Source organism: Copadichromis virginalis, linkage group LG17 (assembly GCF_057382275.1).
Source record: "Copadichromis virginalis isolate Kocher_CV1m ecotype Utaka linkage group LG17, C_Virginalis_male_GT1.1, whole genome shotgun sequence".
Lineage (NCBI taxonomy): Eukaryota > Metazoa > Chordata > Actinopteri > Cichliformes > Cichlidae > Copadichromis > Copadichromis virginalis.
In genome coordinates, this window is record NC_140634.1 from 28263906 (window position 1) to 28289026 (window position 25121).

Here is a 25121-nt window from a genome sequence, read left to right on the forward strand (position 1 = left end):
ATGTGACAAACGGTTTAACCTTGTGTCTTTGGAACAATAAAGAAACAGGAGGAAGGCAACATTCCAGAGTTGCTCTGTTATTGATTCACTAGTGAGGAGAGAGGAAGCTGTAGTGCTGGCAAATGGGCTAGAGCTCTCCACTTAAACCTAACTCACTTCAAAGAGCCTATAAGTACACACTTGGGGGAATCTAATGTCAATACTAATCAAATGGTGAGGAATATGGTGGCATATGCTATATATACAGTTCTAAATTCATTCAGCAGTATGAAAAACATGCAGTCAAAGTCATAAAGGGATGTCTTCAGAGTAGGGACGTGCATGATTAGTTGTCTAGGCAACGGAAATATAAGTCGGTTAAAGTAATTATTCATACTCCATACATCCATTTTAGCATATTTATCCAATTTATTATATATTTTATTAAGGCACGATGGCAGTTGTCTACCCTGGTCTCTGAATCTCTTCAGTACTCTAATATAGAAGTAAAAGCTTTTATGTAGGCTATGTCAGCAGACATTCAACCACTCAGCTGCAGCAATGCGTAACCACATTCTGCACCTGCTAAGAAACAAGGCTACTGGTGTTAGTACTGCTAGCATTAGTCACAATGTACAAGCTAATCTGGCACTATATGTTTGCAAACTGCCACAGATTTCAAGCAAAATGTACATTTTGAGTGTTGAAGAAGATAGTTAACAATTACAAGTAGCTTTTAAAGAGACATGCAATATTTATATGGATAGTGTTTACTCTCATCACATAGATTATGCTTAATTTATAGTGTTTCTCAGTTTTAAGCTAGTCAGTCATCATTTTTGTTCTCGTTTAAATTTTTACTAATTAAGCCACCACTCTAGAGTCAGTCTTTGATTAAATGAACCATAGCCTAAAGCAGCAGAACTGTACAAAGTTCTTTTAAAAAAGAAAAAAAATACACTTTGAGTCAAACTGTTTTGACAGCAATCAGATCAGAATCAGAATACTTTATTGATCCCTGGGGGAAATTATTTTTTGTTACAGTGCTCCATTATAAACCAACATAAACCAACATTAAGACAAGACAGACAATACGCTAACTAAGAATATGTCACTTAACTGCACTTTCTATGAAGTTAACTCTTTGAAATGATCTTCAACTTAACAGAGAAGGGAAGCACGAGGGCAGATCTTAAGAGAAATGCCATGTAGCGAAAGCTATTGGATGATACTGTAGCAAGAGAGATGGTAATTTGCCTCGGGTATTAAATGTTCTGTGGGAGTTCTTTGCGCCCTGCACATATTATAGCACTGATTAAGTGGCCAAGGTTGATTTTGCATGCAGACAAACAGATCCTTAATGGCCACCACTTCCAGCTATACCTTGAGTGATCAAATCTTTCAACGTGTCATGAAGCGGTGCTTCCACCTGCATTTAGAGCTGTGTACATGTGATTGGATCAGCCAGGATTCATTTGAATACACTGGGCAAACAGAGCCAGTGATTCAATCCTGTGAAAACATGCATAGTCAACACACTTAAGACACTAACTCCTTTTGACGCACACACAATCATGCGTACTTTCCTCTGCGATAAATACTACAAAATAGCGATTTGCCAGAGGCTTAGAGAGAAACAGTAAGGCTTTAGCTGAGTTGACTTTTGAAACACCCGTGGGTCTAAGCAAGAAACACCGTGAAATCAAACTTAGTATAAAGACAGTGCAGACTGATATGAGTAATGTCACATGTTCTGAGTTGCATGCCATTTGTACTTGCATGACTAAACAGTTAAAGGCTACAGCGCACGAGTGAGGGTTCTGATGCATGTTTACATATACGTCATAAGCTCTAAATTAAGTGTATATGTATTGTGACATCATCTATATGCATGTCCATGCACCATAAACACATGAGCTACTGTTTGGTAGACACGCCCTACAGACAAGCCTTTATAGTCAACATGACATTAGGTGACACGTGCATATTTATCACAACACTGTCACATCTTTTTATTCCCCCTACCCGCACGCTCATCTTTCCAAACACAAACACCACAAATAAACAGCGCGATCATTATTCGCACTTCAGTCGCAGAAGCCGGCTTACGGCTGAATTTTCTGTCATTAAAAAAAAAAAAAAAAAAAAAACAACATTAATGAGTATGATTAAAATGACTGTGATGAGAGGCTGGGACAGAGATATGAATCTCACTCTCACACGGAATGCCAAAAGTAACTCTATTGGCTTTTGGCTTTGAGTGGGTGCGTGTTTTTGTGTTTATCAGCCTGCACTGCCATTTTTTATTTTATTTTTTAACTCAGTTGAACAAGTATGAAGGTGTGGGTGACATGTTGGCTCCATTTATTGTAAGGCTGTTGTAGTTTGGCCCCATTAAATCGCTACAATTGTTTGGTACATTCTCGTACCACTGGAAATACATGCTGAGACTTCACAAAGCACACAAAGGATGGATTTGTTGAGGTCTAAGCTCCAAAATTTTGGAAGTCAATTGCAAAACAGTATTGAATTTATGAGTTAACTTCTATCTGGGGAAGTCATTTTGTCAGGGTGATTGCGCATAATGACAGTTTCCATCAATCTGTGCTCGCAACTGCATTTCCATGTAAATTTCTGCAATCTTTTCCATCATGGCCCTATTATTATATGGCCCCTGTGCATCTGACAAGTTTTAAACTTATCTTTATGGGAAAACATAAACCATTATTTGGCTCAGGCAATGGACAAAAGCTCTGGGTCTGCCGCCTTCTCTCCATGCATTACTGCCACTGGCGGTGGGAAAATTGCCACTGTAGCACAATGAAAACAATGTAGGTGTAGCGTACATATGAAAGATGCAGAGTTATACACTAAAAGGCAAAAATGGAGAACAATTCCAATCTTACAGACCAATCATTTAGCATAAAGACATAAAACTAACCTAGTGTTTTAATTACATAAGTAAAAAAGGCAGATGCGAGAAGGCTGTGAATCTGAATCATGAAGGAATTAGGATGGACTGTGAAGGACATCCAGGTCACAGATTTTTGGTTAAATGTAAAATGCAAGTCCTGAAAAGAACTGCATTTGTTAGTGACATTAATGTCTAAAGAAATCGGCAATTAGGAAGATGAATGATTCTTTGGTCATCCTTGTTTCCACGCTTTATCTAATCCCTCACCCTTCTGGTCTTTGCTTCTTGAGTTTAATAATCAAATCACTATTCCGTCTCCTGATATGGTAACCATGACGTTGCAATGGTCAAACAGACTGAAGCACTGAAAATCTCTGAAATGTTATTTATGTTGCAACACAATTTCAATCTTCTCTGTCTACACATAAGAACTTTTTTGTGCTATTCTTGGAATCATTTTATTTGCATTTCATCATGGTGAAAATGAAGAATGTGGCTCATGCGTCCAATAAAAAAAAACAAAAAAAAAAAAACTAATCATCGCCAGAGAAGAAAGTTAGAGTTCCACAAGCAAATTGCTGGCATGCAAACTTCGCGTGTAAAGTTGATGTAAATACAGCTCCGCTTGGAGTCTACTATACACCTCTTTATACAAGTCCTCTGAGGCGCAGCTGTAGTAAAGCTCATTCAGAAATATGCTCAAGCTTCCAAAATTGATAAGTTCAATGCAATTGTTTGTGGAATTTGATGTATGAATAATTTCATTTAATTATTTGCATTTTTAAAAAAGTCATAATCTGGTTTCTGAGAGTGTCCAAGACAATAACTGCCATCTTTATGGTGTTTAATTCATTAATTGAGATGGACTTGTGTGTCTAAAAGAGTAAAGTATAAGCTTTATACAAAGGAGTTGAGAGGAGACCAGCACAAAAGTCCTTAACCACACCTAAGAGGATGTCCCGGCAAGCCCTGTACATGTTCACAAATGTTTGCTTTTCATTAAGTTTGTGAAAATTAAATGTGACAGAGTGAAAAAAAGGGCAGATGAATTAGTTCTTTATTTTGAAAAAGTTAAAAGATGCGCTACACAGATTCTTAAGCCATATTAAGTTAATGACTTTAATCAACAACATTTAAAGCTGCCCAGGGAACAATAAAAGTCTTTTTTTTTTCTTGATGACCTCTAACTGCATAACTGCATCACTAATATCGCCTGACTCTACCCGTCTGAACGTGCTTCGACGTTGCTGGCAGATCACCTGAAAAGTAGGGTAACACCCCAAAATAGCAGCTTGTGCTGGGGCGCAGCAGAGCCGTGTTGACTCTAACTGAGACGAGCCGACAAAAAAAAAAAAAAGAAAAAGAAAAATCAGATGCCTTAGGATCGCAGTTGATGTCGCTGGTACTCTGAATTGCTGTGAATTAGTCTGAATGTGTCCCGGTTAGAATTAATTAAGTCTTACAGACGTTTATTAGCTCCCCGCTCAGTCGCTATTTATCGATAGACTGATAATTAAATCCAACATCTTCCCTTTCATCATTATTAAAAGCGCCCGTGTGCCATTTGAACCTCAAGCATTCATTTGTTTGTCAGTTCTGAGGCTGGCAATATCTCCATTTAATACGCTTTCTTTCTTTCTTGATAGGTACTTTGAATAAACCTCTTCATTCACTGGAAGGTTTTGGGTGTTGCGTGGAGTCTTGAGCAGGTATATTACGCTTCATAGATCTAATTACACGGTTTTACTTAGGGGACCCTTCTCCAAAAACTAACCTGTACGTATGAGACGGATAAAAATGTCGTTTTGGTAAGATTCACAAAACCATCTTTCATTTATCAGCTCAATTTCACTTTAATAACCTAGATAAAATGCTCAAGCGATGGTGCGTTCTCTGGAGTGCTCTTCAGTTCACTGCTGGTTTCTGCTGGGTCAGATGTGTGTAAATCATAGCAGCCCCAGCTCCCTCCCCCAGGGTGTACAGACCCGGTGGATCAATAGACACAAGAGGGGGAAATCAACATTGCTTGTTTAAATGGAGCAACACCAAGCCCTAGGGCATCTACCAGGAGTATTTGGTATTCACACTAAGAGATTGAGAGAAATAGCTATCTAACTTGAAATGTATTTGGATACCACTGGGAGGGAAAGGGTGTTGGAGCAGCTACATTACAACTATTGTTTAATTTCTTAAAGCTGATAAGAGGTATTCATTTTGTCAGTGCGCCCCAGGGTGGCTGTGGCTACAATGTAGCTTGCCATCACCAGTGTGTGAATGTGTGTGTGAATGGGTGGATGACTGGATATGTAAAGCGCTTTGGGGTCCTTAGGGACTAGTAAGGCGCTATATAAATACAGGCCATTTACCATTTACCATTTGATTCACACAATATCTCACACACACACACACACACACATACACAAGGCAAAACTGGTGAATGCAGGTGTGTTTGTGTGACTCTCAGTGGTTCTTACCTTTTTACCAATGAGCTTCTTCCTCAGGAACTCCCGGGCCTCAAACATGTAGGGGATGTCATAGAGCGGGCGGAAGCGTTTGTCTTTGTCCTTGTTCTTCTCCTGAAGAGATTGATAAGTGATGAAGGAGGTCAGGATCAAGATGAGGGGAGGACAGGAGAAAATGAAAAGAGAAAGAAGGATGGGGAAGGAGAAAGTTATTCATATTGCACTTTCTACAACCTCTCATAAAAGAACATGCACCATCTCTGATCTCAAGCATACAGACAGAGAGAAAACATTTTTTCCACAAGGTCAACTTATTTGTCTCTTTTTCACTTTCCATTACAGTCCCCGGAACTAATGGAAAAATTAAGAGTGTTGCACATCTTCCTCTTGACAAAAGCATCTGCTACTTTCAGTGCTGACACATTACACAAAGAAATAATCAAATGTAGCGTTATCAAAGTAAAAAGACACGAAAGTACCAAGGCAAAGAGAAACATGTTCAGAGGTGAGCTGGAACATTTTCATTTACACGAACTTGCAAAAGTTTGGGCACCACAGGTAAAAACACCTGTTACTTGTTAAAAATAAAACATTATTCGCACCTTTTTAAAGGTAAATGAATGTTCAGAATATTTGTTTTTTGTTTATTACACTTTAGAAATACTGATTCTTCAAACCCTATCAAAACAATGACCACATGCTTTTTACTCAGATAAAAAAAGTATTCTAATAAGGTGGTCTTTTAATCATTTGCGCATTCACACAAAGATATTTTGACCAATGGAGCCCAATTCTTGCAAACACACTTACACACACAGCTGCAGACAAAAACTTCCCTCAACACGATCGCCCACTCTGTGACAGCAGCCGGCCACAAATAGAACCCATTTGCATTTTCAAAGGAGGCTGAGGTTTTGTGTTGCTCCCAGAGTGAATAAATGCACGTGTGTAATAGAAACGGACGCACAAACGCAGAGTGACAGGTGTAGTTTTTGTGAGGGTATGAGAAAAAGAAGAGGGAAAAAACTGAATGCACAAAATGACAATGATGCAGTGGGAAAGTACGACAGACACTAACAGGAGAAAGGAGGCTATGAATGACAATACCAGTGTGCTCGCCACCCCTGCCCCTCCCACGCTCTTCTATGAGCGCCATCATTATCTGTCATACAAACAGAACTGAGTCTCCTTCAAATGAGCACACAGGCTTGGATTAATTCCTCATTTCCGTCTGTCTTCAATGGGGTTCATTCATTTTTAATGACTCTCCAGTTGTTCCGAGCTGCCAGGTGTGGCACACAGCTGGGCAGATGGATGTGGAATGAGACACATGGGGAGCAAAGGATGTATGAGAATGCGTGCATGCCTATGGCACTAAGGCATTACGGTGTTTAAAACTAGTCTTGTTAGAGGGTGGGGCAAACTTTACTGGTGAAAAGGAAGAAAAAAATCAAAACGTCCTCAAAAGAAATACGCTCAACTGCCCTGGCACATAATGGGAATAACCTAATCTACCTTCAAATAGCCTTTCTTTAACCATAATGGAATTTCAATATTTGTTGCTTCCTTCCCTTCTACTTTCACTAGTGGAGTCTGTGCAGGATCAAACTTCAGGGCTAATCTCAAGTATTCCAAGTGGAAATCCCTTTACCACTCAGACAGGAGCCAATGTCTTTCATTTTGTGTCAGTCGGGGCAAATCGCCTGGGAATTTCATCCCTACCAAGTCAGTTGCACTGGGATAATGGGGCCTCTTAGGACCATTGCCAGCCAAGCCTCCTGCATTTAGTGCCTGAGCTGCAGACACAGTCATCCAACTTCTGGGGATGAGAATGACTGACGTTGCTGGGGTGAAATAAATCATTTGGAGCATATTTTCCTTAATGTCATATCACGCCACATTAACTCAACATTAAGACAGTTCCAAGATAATGGTGTTTACACTGGGATTCTGATAGAGACGGATACAAAACAACAAGATAACTTCAATGGAGAAGAGCAAAGAATGGGCTTGAGAAGAGTGAGAAAGGAGGAAGACTCATTTCTAACTAATAAGCTGTTTCACGGTGTAAAGGTAGCCATGTCACTGAGGGCCAAGAGTGTAAATGTCAGCACTCTATGCCAATTAGGCACAAGGACTGAAGAAGTAGACCAAGAGGACAAAAGGTACTTCTCCTGCATCTTTTAGAACTTCTACGGGGAACAGAGCTAGACTGAGTGGAATGTGGAAAGGTGAAAGAGTCGGAAAAAAAGAAGATGAGACAATCAGAGGAAATGTTACAACTAAAAAAAAAAAAAAAAAAAAAAAAAAAAAAAAAAACACACAAACAGGCGGTAGTGAAGAACACACAGGCAATCATTCTCCAAACCAATGCCCATGTCCGGCATTATCCACTGGACAACTTTAACCTTGCCTTAAAACTCACCTTGGCTGATAGTATTCTTGTCACCACCATGCTAAGCGAGAAATTGAAGGGGAAAGCTATTTCTTAAACAAAAACAGCCAGCGCTTTAGTGAGACAAGGAAGCGCTAATGCCTAATGACTGCAACAACTGCCCAGTATTATCAGTGCGGTCCAACGTTACTGCAGTCTAACTTGTGCTATGCTGCACAACAAGGCCTAACAACTTTGTGGACAATTTTAGCGCAATTCAAAGATTTTCAAAATAAATGTCTCTCCCTGCCAAACAAGCATAACATAAAGCTATTTGCCTTGATGAGTACAAGTCTTCAACTTTGGAGTGGAGAAACCAACATCACCCACACCCAAACAATCTAATATTATCATTTGATATTCAAATGATAACAATAGCAGGCTACAGAGATACAGGTGTCTTCATAAATACAACTCAAATACAGAAACATTTATTTAATCATTTATGCAGTTATTCACAGAAGACGATGCTTAACTATTAAAAAAAAAAAAAAAAAAAAGTATATCCATCCATCTTTCTCCCACTTATTCAACTGGGCCAGAGCCCATCCCAGCTGTCATTCCCAGATTAATTTGGAAAATGCGTGATCTCATAGATTTTCCAATCGAGCAGCTACTACACCAATGTTTATAACATTCTCAGTGCTGCCCACAGCACATTCAGCTGTCAACTGAAAATAAAGTGGTGTGGAATGAAGCACTGCCTTAGTGGGTAAAGTTGCTTTAATAAAAGTTCACAAAATGTATTTTCAATATCCCATATATTGAAAGTGCAATATGTAGACAGTGGTGGCATCTACACAGTACTGTTTTTATTCCCCATAAATACTGTATTGGCCTCAAAAGTCCACTACTGGTCAGACTCTACCATAAACCGCTATTATGCAGCTGCAGGAAGGTTGCAGAGAGAGGAGAGTGTCACTGCTTTGTCTCAGCCATAACCCACTAAGAACAGTTTGCTCTCAGTGTCCTCGGGGGGAGTTTTGTTCTATTTGGGGTAAATTCCCTTCATTCTAAATTACCCGCTACAGCTCAGGAATCGTGTCTGACGATTGCAGAGGCATGGCTCTGGCTGACTTGTACAGTGTCACAGGGCTGCAGAGTACTGGGCTGCAAATGTGTGGATGCTCGTGCTGGGAGCATCTGCAGCTTCTGGGGTGAAATCATGACTCAGGAGCATGTCACACTTTGTGATGCTTGGCTTTGGTGTTGGGGGAAGTGTACAGTATTGGGCTTGGGGCCCTTTCTTCATGAACACTTGGTTTTTTTTCTGGGTTTTGTGTGTTTTTATAACACCATTGTTTCTCTTTTTCCCCTCCCCTGCATTTTGGCCTTTCTTCCACACGCCAAAACAATTTTAGGTCACTGAAAACAGACCTTTTGGATAACTCCTTCCGGGGTTAAGATAATCAGAAACTCTGCAGCGTTGACATGTTGACAGGCTTCTGATTGGCCAACATGGCTTTAGGGTTTAGATTATATCGCCGCCTGTTGGTTTGGCAGGCTCTTGACAGCACTTCAATTTTGTTTACGGGTTCTCTTATGTGGGAGGGATTATTTAGTTTGTTTTCAGATCGCTGTTTTAAAAATCTTTTGTACGTGATCTCTGGGGCTTGGTTTTTGGGGGTTTGCATGTGTGTCCCAGACAAGATGGGCACTGTTTTTTTTATTAAGCACTGCACAGGGAGGCTTAGACAAACAGTCAGCATTTAATATTGTATGCCCATTAACATTACTAAAATATGCATGCATAAACAATAAATTGCTGAGGTAGGCTGGGGTGGAGAGATAGCACTACAAAAAAAAAAGAGAGAGAGAGAGAGAAAGAAAAATTATTGCTCGTTATAGTGTACAATCCAAAATTCATGCAGGATATGAATAAGTCATTGCTAAACCGACTTGAATTGATTTCACAACAGACACAACAAACAAACCTGTATTTCACAGTGAAATTACCCGCAGCGCCACCAAAACAAACAGCCTCTCGACTCATGATTAGCTGCTACCACACGGGTAAATATACTGGGACAGCTGGGACAGGTTTCAGCCCATGTTCAGATAGTTCTGCTATTAATAAGAATGTCAAACACCAACTTAACAACTTAAATCATCACACTTGCTGCCTTTTTTTTTAAGCCAATAAAGCCAAAGTCATTCAACTTCTAAAAGTTCAGCGCCAGATAACACTGCACCTATCTCAAAGAGAAAGCCCCACAAAGCTTATAAATGACTCTTATCTAAACAAATCCTGTTCAAGAGGTGCAAATCAGTACTTTAACCTACATCTTTCAAATAATCTTCTAATGCAGCTTTTTAAATATCGCCCCCTCTTGTGCTCACACAGAAACAAAAGGAATCTAAGCCTCTACTTTTAAAGTACAGACATCTAAAAAGTAGGAAAAGCAAAATAAATAAATAATTAAATAAATAATAAAAGAGAAGAAGGGTACTAGCAGTTCCCGGTGTGCCTCACCCAGCCAGTGGCGCGCCTCACCCAGCCAGTGGCGCATAAGTGAATCACGGGTGGGGTGACCCTCCTCCCTTGTCATCATGCTACCAATCTTGAGGTCAAAGCATTTCTTGCTAGGCTTTTAGGCACGCTCCGAGCGCACACACTGCTTGACACAAGATTTTGAGGATGAGGACAGAAGTCAGGAGGAGGGAGAGAGGGAGGAAACCAAAACAATGAGCCGAGTGGGAGAAGATCAAGTGTCGAACACAAAAACACAGCCAACAGCAAATGAGCCTTTATGCTGAAAGATTTGGTAATTATACAGCTGTATCTCTGTAATTCTTTACAAAATCTGTACGAGCATGACTTTTTTTAAAGAATCTGTATCTAATTTTCAAAAATTATGTGCGGTTCTGGAAAACCAATGAAAATCAACAAACACTCCCATATAGGCCTCATCTCCACATACACTTTGAATAATTAATTGAATTCTCAAGCTTCCTTTGAAATTGTGTCTTTTTTTTTTATTGAACAATCATTATGCTACAATTGGTAATTAGTTTAACAACTGTAACATTTTTTTTTAAAGACCTCGACATTCTGACTGTCATTGTCATGTCAATCAGTGGTAAACCACTCTGCCTTCTAAGTATTGTTCAAAAATAGTACGTCAAATAACTCTGACTATAACTGTGACTTCCAAGTACTTCAAAGGTCATAATTCTGCCCACATGTTTTGCATGTACTGAATTTTTAGAGAAACAAGCCACAGTGATTAGCACTTTGGTAAATATGGCGGTTTCACCACAGGTTTGAACAATCTGGCTGAGGTGAACTGCGGAGAGGTTGGACAAGTAGGGAGAGCTGTATGTAAGAGCCATATTCATCATGCTGCTGTATACAGTATAAGAACAGTGAGTTAACTGCTCTCTGTGCTCCATCAACACCGTCCTTAACCCTACTTAAACTGCATAAGCACACAGATACATTAAAATGAACAAAGAGACACGCATACGCAAACATTTGAGACTTGATGCACGTATCATCGAAGCAGAAACACACAAACACATCCAAACACAATGAGTGTGAGTGAGTGGGCGTAACAGTGAGTCACTCTGTGGTATAGACGTATCTCCCCACTCGTGTTTACACTGGGTTTGTCCTACTGCACATGAAAGGAAATGGAGAAAGAAAGCCAAAAAAAGGAAAGAGAAAGGAGAGAGGAAAATAGAGAGAAGAAAAAGCTGACTCCAACTCCCAAGCTCAAAATAACACTGGGGAGGAAAGGAACCAAAATCAAACAAAGAAAGAAAAGAAGAAAAAAAAAAAAACAAGTGAGGAACTCTGTATCCTATTTTTTTCTGCAAACAGACGCCATTGGTCAACTAATCTGTCAGTCTGAGCACAATTAGCATAGTCATCAGAGAGGACAGGGGGAGATGTGGCATTAGGACACTAAAGCGACCCACAGAAGATGGGAGGAGGAGAGGGACTTGGCAGGAACTGTCACAGTTCATCAGTGCACTGGTACATCGCATCTGGTCTCCATACTCCAATAAAGTACACACAACCTGACACACAAACATAAATGGCATTGTTGCAGAATACCAAGTTCAACAGGGCACATACACATCCAGACAGACAAAGATAATAATGACAACTGGCACGACACAATCCCGACAGACCTCTACAGAACACAACACTCATACGGTGTATGAACGACAAAAACAAGCACATCCCTGTGCAACATCACTTAAATGCCAAATGATTCAAACCGTATCACCTCTTAATAACTGTATTATTTCTAAGTTGTTGCAGATTTCCTGTTATGAGAAATCAAAAACAAACATTTCAGAATGACTACAGTGAAAATACAGGTCGCAAAGTAGTAAGTGAATGCAACTAAAGTGTATCTGTGAGCACTGAAAAAAAAGAGAAGAAAACTGATCATTTAAACACAATTTCCCATCATGCCATCTGCATAGACATGGTTATATACTAACCTTTGAATATTCTCACTTATCTAAAATGACCAGCAGAAAAATGCCTGCACAATCTAGCTCCAAAAGATTCTTTGCACTCAAAGGTGCAAATCTCTTTGGATGACATCAACAGTAAAATAAGAACATGAAAAGAAGCCGATAACAATTGGTAGCATGACTTTTATCATAGTCTGATCTGAACATGGAGAGCTTGGAGATGGGATCGTGATGACAAGAGGCTGCAGAAGTGCAAAAGGTGCTAGGGAAATTACATTTAAAAATGGTGGGATGAATGCCTGTGGATATAGTGAAAAACTGGGTGATGAGATGACTCTCGGTCTCCAGAAGCTTGGCTGAAGAGAAATATTCCAGCATAATAACGATCCAAAGCACACTGCCAAAATCACACAAGAGTTCCTAAGGAAGAAAAATGTGAAAACTCGGGCTGGGCCAAGCACGCTTGAATCTAATATTAATCTCTTCAAAAAAATTTTAGTTTGGTAATATGGGATGACATCATAAGTACTTAAGAAGAAAAACAACATCAAAGTAATGAAAAGCAAGCTAAATTTAAAGCATGTTCACTCACAATGAATTGTTCTGCCAGGTAAATATAGGCCATGGTCACGATTTGAGAACGACTGTAATAAATCTAAAGAACCTATAAGCAAATATCCTACTCGTCGGTTTAGATACAATATCATGTCAACATTATATAGTAATGAATAATGTGACATTTAAGTTACAATGTATGAGTGTAACTGCTGAGTTTGTTTCCTTGAAGCTTGCAGACTGCAGTGCTAACACAGCCATATATATCACTTCTTATTATAATCAGTTTGCAGACACTCTGACGCCAATTTCCAAGATGTTTCCTGACATAGGCTAATGCAGCTTAACCAAGCATGTCTGTTTGTGTGTGTGTTTTGAAGCTGCACCTCAAACTGTGGCAATGTCTTTATGACTGCCTGCTGCACTGTAAGCAAGAAGACAGTTCACTGGTGATGTTAGCCAACATGATGTCAGTGTGCGTGGACCTGATTGAGACATACCTGCCCTGACGTCTCCCTTTACAAATCTAAAGCTAAGAATCACCTCCACAGGTAAGAAGTTGACAAAATTAGGCTTTTTCAGTGTGGATCCATCCTCCTGGCAACTTTTAGCTATGAGCTTGAGAATACAGATGAGCACCGGTATTCTGAGGTGTCAAACAATATTTTTGGGGCTTTCTAAATCATTCAAGCAACAGTAATGAATGTAAAATTACAATGTCCAGAATGGCTTCTAATAAGTGAAGGGGAACTGCTACATCTGCGTCTGTAAAGGTGTGTGGACAGGGCATGAAATTAAGTTCTCCTGCTCACTTAAGATAACAGCTTACTTGCCTAATTTAGTGGTCAGACACAGGGGCCAGTTTGCAAATGAGACAGGACATAAAATTCCCTATTGCATGCACAGGCATTTTTTTCCCTTACTTGCTATATTCTACCTTACAGTCAAAGGGCTCATCAAAGTCTCTGCAAACCTATCAAAACTCTGTATTGCTGCCATAGCGACAACATTCAAAGCTAAGTCAACAGCATTAGAGACATGCAGGCAGCTCTTTAGCTCACAGACAGAAATAACAACCTAACAAATGACACCAGCAGCAGCACCGCAAACTACCCTCATTTAAAACTAAAACATAGCAGCAGTTTACATGCAACAACATCAAAACTGAGAATATGGTCCGACTTTTCCACATAGACGGCTTCGTGTGTGACAAAACAACTCTGACATATACAATTCAATTAAAAAAAATCTCCATGTTTTTAACATGGAAAGGAATTTTTAGGTAGTTCTTACTTTATTGTTTAGATTAGGAAGACTAAGTTTAAGTGTAATTATTGTGTTATTATATAATCCTTCTATAAACAACAGGAGACAATAATCTAATGGGTAATAACAAGTACTCTGAGCTAGTACATTATACTCAGTCAAATTTTATCCAGCCTGCTACAAATTTCACTCTAGTAGCTCAGTGAGGCAAGACCCAAACCAAACAAATTTTGATGAATATGGGTATTTGCACAATAATCTGACACACGACCACACAATTAAACATGCATGAAGTGCGATAAAAGCAATACAGCACTGTGCCGATGTAACACCAATACAATGCACACAAACGTTCACATCTGGGCTCACTCTCCCAGGCTCCCTGTAACATACGACAGTGTAATGAAGCACAAAACACATACTGTTGAAGCATCTGGTGCAGGCAAAAAAAGAGGAAAAAAAGAGCGACAGACAAGAGTAAAGAGAGACACTGAGAAAAGTTAGGAGCAAATGCTGTGTAATGCAGGAAACGAGAGAAGAGGAGAGAGACAAAATGGAGAAGCTTTTGCCCACAAGCTTGTTACAACCACAGATAACTAAGGAGAATAAATACACACGAAGGGCAACGGCACAGGTCAACAATCTGACCACACTGAGCACACCCGGAGGGAAAGGACAGCAGAAAGTGACTGTGGAGAAGAGGGAGAAGAGAGCAGAAGGAAGACGGGAGGGAGGGAAGACACAAAGTACTAGTGTCTTAATGATGGGAGGCACCAACAATGCCAGGGGTGGGGAGAGAGAGCGAGTTGCGAGAATAGGACGAGGACAGAGAATAAAAACCAAACTTAGAAGACAATAAAAAGGGAAAAGACAGGAAAGCGCACGCCATAAAACAGACAGAATGCACAAAGAGGGAGTCAATAAAAACCAAAACAACCAAAACAGAAGAAAAACAAAAGGGTTATTGCAGATGTAAGCTGTAAGCTGACTTTTACAACCGCTGCCTAGACAAAAGCGCCACACCCCCTTTGCCTCGTACCTTTAGAGGAGGAAAATGTAATACAAGCTTATATAAAAGGATATGACACGAAACGGTGTGCTGACTGAAAGCACGATGGTCAAACCTGTGATAAGTAAGCGCAGTCAAATAAAATGCTTTGATTGGTTCTTTCTCAAAAATAAATGCACGTCAGTCACCTGGAAATATAAGCAATGCATGTTTTTGTTGCACAGTAATGCAAAAGATTTCATCTCCAACACTAATTTCCCTGATGAGTGCTCAGGAGGTAAGGAATGAGAGACATCGAGCACAACAGACTCCAGGTCATTGCAGTCTTTGTTTTGTTTCGTCTTTTAAGGACACCATATATTGTATCAATTAGTATTTTTCCCAGGTGTCCCCAAGTATACGTGTGTAAGCATGTACTTGTGTGTTTTCAGTCTTGAAGTGATTCTGAGGAAAGCGAGTGTGGAAGGGGAAAAAGAAAAAAGAAAAAAAAATCGATCTGCCTCACTCTCTGCAGTGCTGCAACCACTGGGTGTGTACTACTGTTTCACTGTATCTGCTTATGCCCCAACTGCAGGGGCGCCACCAAGTGGTCAGACTTAAATCCACAGTCTTTTGGAAAGAATTTAGACTGACGTGCAAGAAAAGAAGAGAGGCCACGAGAACACAAAGAGGCGGACAGATATTTATAGTTGTGCAGCTTTTAAGTAACTAAGCTTAGGTGGAAAATACCTTGACACCAGATGCTGGCTGACCACAAAGCTCTCACTCATTCAACTACATTCACTCACTCCTTCAATTTCAAGTAGCTCCTCATTGCAAGCAAAGCTGTGCAAACTTTAAAAGCAGATAGATTTTTTTTTTTTTGTACCTCTCCCTCATTCCTTGGGGGCCGAATGCTGGACAGGTGGATGGTCTTGTATTCGCCAGAGTTGAGCTTGACCACCATGGCGTCAGCGTTGACCACCTGCATCACCTACAAGGAATAGAAGAACAGAGGAGCGGGAACGATTAAAATAAAAACAACCACCCAAAAAAAAAAAAAAACTTCGGGAATGTGATTAGGTGAGCATACAGCACAAAAATAAGAACATGAAACTCAATTAGAAATCAATTTAAGGGTCCAAAGACTTAAAACCTTGGGGTAATTACAAACCTATGTGCAGGGCAGTGGGGGTGCTGGAGTAAGAAAAAGAATGGCATTGCATTTTGTTGAGTGAGTAAGCAGATAGACTGACAGAAAGATGGGAAGTGAAGGAGCAGGTAAAGGATAAATGGAGAGGAAGAGATCTGTTCAAAGGCAGAGAGAGAGTGACAGAGCACACTGTGTGCTGTCATGAGCAGGAGGCAACAAGAGGGAGGTAAGAAAGAGCGATCCTTGAGTGAATGAGTAAGTTAGCAAGCTAAGGCATCCCAGTAGGCCAGCTAGGTTTGGAGGACAGGGCGAGGACGTTCTGCAATCTGGGGGATTGACAGCAGGCAAGGAGGGAGGGTAGAGGAGGGAGACAAGAGTGCGTGTGGAAAAAAAGCTCTAAACCACAAACATCGTGTTTAAGATAGACTGGCAGAGCATTACGCAGTTGTCTACTCGACTACTGGCTGGCAGCATTTTGTTCTGCAGACCTTTAGAAGTGTAACTAAATACACAGACTAATTTATGTCTGGCATTTAAATGTTATTTCTCTCTGTTCCAATGGGAGTTTAGGGAAGTACAGTTCAGAAGTATGTGTGGATGTTCAAAAGTGATAGCTTAGAACTACAGCATTTCTTCCCAATGACAGAACATCACAAAAGCACTCAGAACTTCAGAGGGAAATCTGAAATCTACTGACATAGATGATAAATTATGAATCTCAGAGAAATGTGTACTCATGTCAAGTCATTAAAAATGAAGGGTGAAGCAAATATTTCTAACACAGCACAGTCTATATATGTGGCGTCCAATGTGCTCACTTTAGTTGGAAGACAGATTGAGGGTATAATGTGATTTAGACGGAGAAGGCATCCAAACCCAGAGCCTTTAAGTAGGCCACTTGCAACAGACTGAGAAATCAATCGCCCTACACATGTAGCCACCCACACATGCATTAAATGGCCTCATCATCACTCAAAGTGGAGTTCATATGTAGGCCGGGCACAAAAGTCCTCAAAATGAGAGATGCAGGTCTGAGCGATGTATCAACCACAATTTGGACTGCGTGGGTGTTTGTGTGGCTGAAGCTGTGGTAGAAAAACAAACCAACCAAAAACTGAGAAAAAGTTGAAACTTTATGTCGATACTGCAGACACAAATCCAGGTATATTAGGCTCATTGGGAGATTCATTATTCCATGAAAACAAATCAGACTGCCGTTGCATTTTGCCACCAGAGAACAGAAATTAGACCAGCCCACATGCTAAATAGGCTGCCTGCAAAAGCAGCCAAAATACATCATACACTAATCACTGAGCTGAGTGGGAGAGATACAGAGACTTAGGGAGCAGGAGGGAGAGAGACGGAGAAGGGGAGAGGTGTAATGAGTAAGTGCGAGGGGACGCGTGCGTGCACATAGACGCGCGCACACATACCAGCCTACATGCATTCACACTGTAACAAGGTCATTTTGTGGCCTGCCCAAGTAAATAAAGTGCAAGAGAGAGAACGTGGCGGGAGCAGAATAAAAATGGCTCAGCATTTACTGGCTAATTATCAGCTGGAGGAGGTGAGAGGAGCGAGGCGAAGGAGGACAGATCAACACACACCAAGATAGACGAACAGAAAGCTGGAGCGAGCCAGGGAGATAGAGTGTAATCTCACAGCAAATATCACAGGAACAGAGACAGAGGAAAAGATGGAGAATAGATCGAAAAATAGAGCAAAAACTCTTTGGAAAGTTAGCTGCCACGAGGGTTGAGCGAGCAGGCAGAAGAGACAAACAGGCTGGCAGCATGACTCACTGGTCTATTCTGCTACTCGAACGGTGGGGATCTACTGCCACCCTCTGCCTAGTAATGACATGACATCTGCAGTGGTCAAGATCAGTCATAGCGCAAGGAGAATCTTGGCTACTATCGGGGAAAGTGCTGGTTGACTCTCACGTTTATTCAGTTGGTTTTAACCACATGGCCAGGATTTGGTCATTACTTGCCTCACATCACCAATGCACTGTGTTCCATGTGGACACCAGTGGATTTGATCCAAATGCCATGGTTTAACATAAAGGTTTAAATGCCATCAAAGCTGCATATAGGGATAACAAGCATATCACATAGATATGACAAGCACTTAATTTGCACAATGCTGTTAAACAAAAACACTAAACAGCAGGGGTAGGGAACTCCAGGCCTCGAGGGCCGGTGTCCTTAGATGTGTCCTTCATCCAAAACAGCTGATTTAAGTGGCTAAACGACCTCCTCAACATGTCTTGAAGTTCTCCAGAGGCCTGGTAATGAACTAATCATGTGATTCAGGTGTGTTGACCCAGGGTGAGATCTAAAACCTGCAGGACACCGGCTCTCGAGGCCTGGAGTTCCCAACCCCTGCTTTAGAGGGACTCTAGCCCAGGGGTGTGCAATCTCAGTCCACGAGGGCCGGTGTCCCTGCAGGTTTTAGATCTCACCTTGGGTCAACACACCTGAATCACATGATTAGTTCGTTACCAGGCCTCTGGAGAACTTCAGGACATGTTGAGGAGCTAATTTAGCCATTTAAATCAGCTGTGTTGGTTCGAGGACACATCTAAAACCTGTAGAGACACCGGCCCTCGTGGACTGAGATTGCCCACCCCTGCTCTAGCAGGGATGTTTTTTTGTTTTCTTACTTTACTGCTGCTCAACTTTAGAGTTTAACCTGCAAGCCTTTCTCTCCAAATGTGTCATTTTGTTTTGTTATTTTAAGAAGCTGTCAGATATTAAGCCCAGTTTGTCTGACTTGGTTTAAAGGCAGTGCACATGTCACCTTTCTGTCTTACACACAGTATTAAGCCATACTTACTAATTGTATTTTGCACCTATGCCTCATTACATTTAACAGCACACGCATAAGCCTTTTTACTCCCAACACCGATCAGAAAATCTTTATGCAACTACTAAAACTCCCAGCTGGAGAGCAGTAAATCCAGATACCTTATACATATGATTCTTATGGATTTGGATGAGCTCATCACCAGCAGTCTTCCTGACAAGCCGCTGATGAGCTTGGCAAAGGGCTTTACAGTACGTCACCCTTTGTCTATCACCTTGCAAGTCAGTGGTTACCTGGGGGAGAAAGGGGGTACTATTGGGACATGGCCTACATTCCTATTCTTTAGTCCCAGCAAAGGAGGGGGAGAAAGAGTCGAGACAGTCAAAAAGGAAGATGCGTCAGCAGGATTGACTTGTGGGGATTGGACCCGCTGCGTCTCTCCACTCTATCCATCACTCAGGTAATAAGAAGTGAAAAGCAGAGTGGATGAGGAGAGGGGAGGAGTGTATGATGATGGGATTGATGGATAAAAGTGTCCTTGTGAGAGTGGCTGCACTGCAGCATTAGGTGCCGACAAAAGTAACAGGGACGAGTGCAGAAGGGGAGTGACGGGCCTGCGTAACTTTAGCCTGCCCGGTATGTACTTAGCGTTAAAACAGTTCAACTAGCTGCAGGGTCAACAAGACACTTTCCATCAAATCAATTTTTAAGGGAACATTTTTAGACCTGCGTGGTCCTCCTGCCATCTCAGAGGCTTATCACTCACTGGAATTACTTTGCAAGCTATAACAGACAGCATTTTAAGTTATAGAAAGAAGTTGCACTTTAAAGGAGATCACCCAGACGAGTCACCACATCCACAAAGTACGATATCTAAACTAATGCCCAAATAAACTGGCTAACATAGCAGCAGCTGACACTGAGCAAGCTTAAGCTGCAAGGTAAGTAAAGGACAAAGAAACATCCTGAGAAAAAATTCAAAAGTGCATCAAAGTTTAACTGGGGGCATGAGCAGTGCACTGCAGGAGGCCAAAATAAATAAATAAATAAAAAGAAAAAAAGACTGACTACTCATTTCCTTTTCATCCTATACACATCCACACAAACCTACCCTTTCAGTGTCTTCTTTAACCCTCTACCTCTCACTTTTTTATATTCTCTGTGCCTGCTTTTCATACACTCCCCTGAGCTCACCACCAAATGTTCCCTCACTTGCACACTGCCCACATTCAGCCCTCTTTTACTGAGGGGGTTCACAGAGATCTAAACGCAGCTCGCACCGATAATATAAATGTTTTATCCTCTCTCAATCCTCTTCCCTCTGACTCAGGAAAAAAAATATACATGCTCATAGTTTTCTTTTGGTGCCTTCTATATGCTTGTGCAGTTTATCAAATTCATTCTGTAAGCAGATTGCCAAAGCAACACCTTTTATGTAACCCTTAGGCCGGGTATGAATTTTTAAGGGTCTTAAAAGTTTGGGGTCTGGAGGGAGCAAATGCAGACAAAAGAAACTTCCAAAAGGCTCAACTTTTTTCTTTTTATTAAGCGTTTCCAGAGAGAAAAATATATATATTTACTAAGGGGAAGGTATGGGGGCAACTAGCCAAAATGCTCAGAAGGGGCCACATTTAAAGCTGACGCTTTAAGGCTAGAGTTGCTTTACTGCATTAAAGTGCCCTGTAATGTGTTATCTCATTGTGACAACAAGGTTAAGCTATATTACCAAATGTATCAAGGAGTCAATCTTATTTGGTTTGAACCGGTATGTGCTGACATTTAGGATGGACTGCACTCCCACTGTACTTGATATTATGGATGTTTCTTTTCTCCCGAGGGCCGGGCCAATAACCTCCAAAGCTAATATCTCTAGTTGTTGGCTTTTGGGGTCGTTCTGTGCCGCTGCTACAGCACACGCCAGCAATTTGGCACTAATTTGCCTGGGGATTGCTTCAAGGTTGCTGTTAAGCATTCCTTGTACCTTTACTGAGGGGATCTTTTCTCCCTATATATTCATTGGGGTGTGTAAACGTGAAAGCAAGAAGTGTCAGGAAGAGATAATTCATTACAAGCATCAGAGTGCTCGTGCTTTTGCTGAGATACCGAGAGAAAATTGGAAATGCAGCAGAAGGCATCAACTTGTGAATCCAAGTGAAGCTGCCTTTCTCGCTTCCTTTTACAACCAAATTTAAGTCTTACACATACTTAACAATGCCTTCATGTCATGCACAAAGATTTACACTCTACACATGCTCTCGCTCCCCCCCCGATGAAGCAAAATGATCCTCATAACAAGCCCCTTCTTAATAAGACTACAAATTACCACTTTAAGTCCTCACCTTAGCTACAAATTGCCTGTCCTTCTGATCCAAGTTGGCTGTCGGCGCAACATAGTCTTTCCAGATCCGAACCTTGCGCTCTTTAGCAGATCTGGAAAGACAACGACAAATAAAATTTAAAATAAAAACATAAAATACTCATCATTAGTCAGATATCAGGAGATATGATTTAATCAAGTGACTAGAAATATCCAGTTGGCTGGAAAACACTAAAAACAGGTGATTAAATCGAATTTGGCTTGTGTCAAAATGTATTTTCTGTTGCGTACCGTTCAGCAGCTCTGAGTTTTTCAGCTCCCTGGGTGTAAACAGCCATGGACCAGTCCACACAGCGTGCAAACCCTTCTTTCAGCAGGAGTTCTGTGATGTTACCATTCTGAGACAAAATCAAATGAGCACGGTCAAAAAAACCCCAAAAGGAATAAAACGAAAATCCAAGAATTAACAATGTCACCACTAGGTACTGATTCCGGTGTTTTACCGGGTGAAGGATGGTGCCCAGTATGATCTGGTTGGGGCAGCTCTCCAGGATGATTTGAACGTCTCGCTGAAGAAGACGGGATTCAGTGAAGAATCTGGCCTCTGCTGCGAATGGCTCTGGCGTTTCTGTACCATCTCCTTCCCTCTTGAATGTGGGACACTGAGAGGAAGAGAAACGGAAAAAGAAATATAGATTACCCATGCACTAATCAGTGTATGTTTTCCAAGTATTTGTGCATTAAAATGTATAACTGATTAAATACACTTTGCAAGAAACTCTTTTCACTGTGCCTGCCGTCTTCTTAACTGTTGTCACCTTGATGTGCATGTTATCTCTAATCATGTCTGAAGCGTGGAAAAATACCAGACAAATATAAGCGCCATGGGCGACACAAGCAGACAAGTCTTTGAACAATGAGGCGAAGAACACCTTGAAATGAATGAAATGTCTTCAAGTGGGGGATGAAAAACATTATTTATCTTAAGTGATCTATTGGCAAAGCTGGACTTGATGAAAGAGACTAATGGGCAAATGTGCAAGAACACCACTGCTAGAATAAACAGACTAAAGGAAGTGACAGAAAGAGACATTACTTATGTAAAAAAAAAAAAAAAAAAAAAAGAAATAAAAAAGGGTGGGGGTTTTGGAAGGAACCGTCAAAAACCACCAAAAAAAAATAGCTGGGTGGCTTTTATTTAACTACATGTTGTTACTTCAATCTCCTTGCAGAAACTGCAGAGACTTAATTGTTTAAAGCAAATAAAACCACACTATGTAACATGTAATTGTATGTGCAGCAAATAAGTGGTGGTTACCTTAATACCAGACAGCATAACAGTGACCAGATAGTAGTCTGGGAGCAGCAAGGCACGAACAACGCTTCCATCCCGCACGTGCTCGATGATGGCTAAAGGGAGAAGAGACAACATAATGTAAAATCAAAGATTGTGTGTCAAATTATGATGTGCTTAAATACCTCAAGTTCTTAAAGTTAAATGTAACTGTTGTGAACTACACAAAACTAAATCACGCAACTGCTGGCTTAGGAAAATGTAGAGTTTAAAAGATGGAAATCTAGGAGTGAATTATTAGTGATCCAGGGTGCAATCCAATTGCTTTTAGAAAGCTCAATGAGTGATTGTTATTGAACTCAAAACAGGAACCAGGCACACACAACCCAATGATTTAATGAACAGTGTGACTGAAAAGAGTTGTCCTCTGAGAGGAGAAAGTCACAGACTGAACTCCACATCAAAGTCACATTTCATCCAAAACCCACTACTCTAGATTTAAAGGAAGAACACTTCCTTCTTTTTGACATCAAAAGGCTGTGATCAGTTTGAGCTCATGTTGGTTAAAATGAACTGGAATACTTTTCACACCCTTAAAAGTAACATCGTGTTCATAAACTGCTGCTTCGAATGATTTTGCAAAAAATATAATTAACATGATATGACAACTTTGTAGAATCTTGGAGTCAAGTTTGACCAGCATATGTTCCCTGATACACACATTTAACAAATCACTAGAAATACCTTCTTTCATCTGTGCAATGCTGTCAAAATTAGGAACATCCTGTTTCGGAGGGACGCTGAAAAACTACTCTATCATTACTTATTTTCACTGCTGTAATTCCCAGTCATCTGGTTGTCCTAAAAATCTTTAGTTGACTCAACATGCTGTACAAAAAGTACTAACCGGAAAAAGGAGATCACATTTCTCCCATATTACCATCTCTTCTAATGTTAAATTGAGAACTGAATTTAAGAGCTTTTCTCATCACAAACCTAACCTTTGGAAACAGCTTCTCATGTGAGCTCAGGAGACAGACGCACTAACCTTAAAACTTTTTTCTTTTATAAACCTTGAAGTTAGGGGCTAGGTCAGGTGACTCTGAACAATCTTGAATTTAGAAAGCGCTGTAAGTTCAGGCTGCAGAGGGACGTCTCATTCACCTCTCCTTCACGCCATAGTGTGGTAATAGAGCAATTAATTCGCTTTTTTTTTTTTAATTATGTGTTCTGTATTATTTACCTTTTCTCTAAGTTGTGTATGAATGAACTAAACCCTTTAAAAGACACTTTTGTTAGGCGCCCATTTAGCTCAGAGAGCAGCGGCCCAGGTTTGAGTCCCGCCCGTGGCCCTTTGCAGCATGTCTTGCACCCCTCTTTCCTCATCTTCCTGTCTATCTTCACTGTTTCACTATCCAACAAAGGCAAAAATGCCAACAAATTATCTTATAAAACACACTTTTGTTTAATAAATGTATGATAAGCTAATGAAGAGTCATGTAAATAATCAAGAATACAAAACTGCTTGAAATAATAACAATGATAATAATAATACTAAAGTTATAATTAACCAGCTTTAATCCACTGTCTCTCGCAGTCTGTTTTTTAATCCTCTTTATTTCGAGTATTTGCAAAAAATGAGAGCCTGTTCTGTCTGTCTGCTCTTCCTTGTTAAGAGTTCTTCTTCTCCACTGTCACCACATGTCACTTCATGGGGGACTGTCTGATGATTGGTGTTTTTACCTTATAATTTAAACTAGGGGTGGGGGAAAAAAATCGATACTGTGTAGTATCGTGATACTTTGTTTGCTAATAATGTATCGATACAGGTACAGCAGAAATCGATATTTTAGTTTAAAACTTTTTTATTTAATGTAAAATTATGTAACTTTACATTATGTAAAATGTAAAATTATATTTTGTTTTAATTTACTTTCAAATTCTTCAGTTGCTGAAGGGGCTGCATAGTTTTCACAAATTGCATAGTTCAGAATAGCTATAATCGTTCGTGGTTCGTGGCTCAAGAGTTGGGAGTTCGCCTTGTAATCGGAAGGTTGCCGGTTCGAGCCCCGGCTTGGACAGTCTCGGTCGTTGTGTCCTTGGGCAAGACACTTCACCCGTTGCCTACTGGTGGTGGTCAGATGGCCCGGTGGCGCCAGTGTCCGGCAGCCTCGCCTCTGTCAGTGCGCCCCAGGGTGGCTGTGGCTACAATGTAGCTTGCTATCACCAGTGTGTGAATGTGTGCGTGAATGGGTGGATGACTGGATATGTAAAGCGCTTTGGGGTCCTTAGGGACTAGAAAAGCGCTATATAAATACAGGCCATTTACCATTTAATTGTACCAGATGGTTGCATTCAGTTAAGTTGGACTAGACTGTAATACAAACCGTTCAGTTTGTCAACAATAAAACTGACTAAAATGAGAGAAAGACTGAGTGTGAGACTTTGTTATTAGATAAAATGAATATTGATAAAGTTTACCTTTATGTACAGAATCTGAATATCGCAAAATATTTTTAA

At 40.6% G+C, this 25121-nt stretch overlaps 1 protein-coding gene across 1 annotated transcript in view; it reads right to left on the minus strand.

Moving 5' to 3' along the window:
- The window catches only part of snd1 (staphylococcal nuclease and tudor domain containing 1), a 176276-nt gene that overhangs the window by 141335 nt on the left and 9820 nt on the right, over positions 1-25121 (minus strand). Inside the window, exons 6-11 of the mRNA XM_085437009.1 lie at positions 22626-22717; positions 21811-21969; positions 21599-21705; positions 21330-21420; positions 15919-16023; positions 5368-5469 (exon numbers count right to left, since the gene is read on the minus strand). Coding sequence (XP_085293135.1) covers positions 5368-5469; positions 15919-16023; positions 21330-21420; positions 21599-21705; positions 21811-21969; positions 22626-22717 — 656 coding nt within the window. The remainder of the gene's footprint in view (positions 1-5367; positions 5470-15918; positions 16024-21329; positions 21421-21598; positions 21706-21810; positions 21970-22625; positions 22718-25121) is intronic.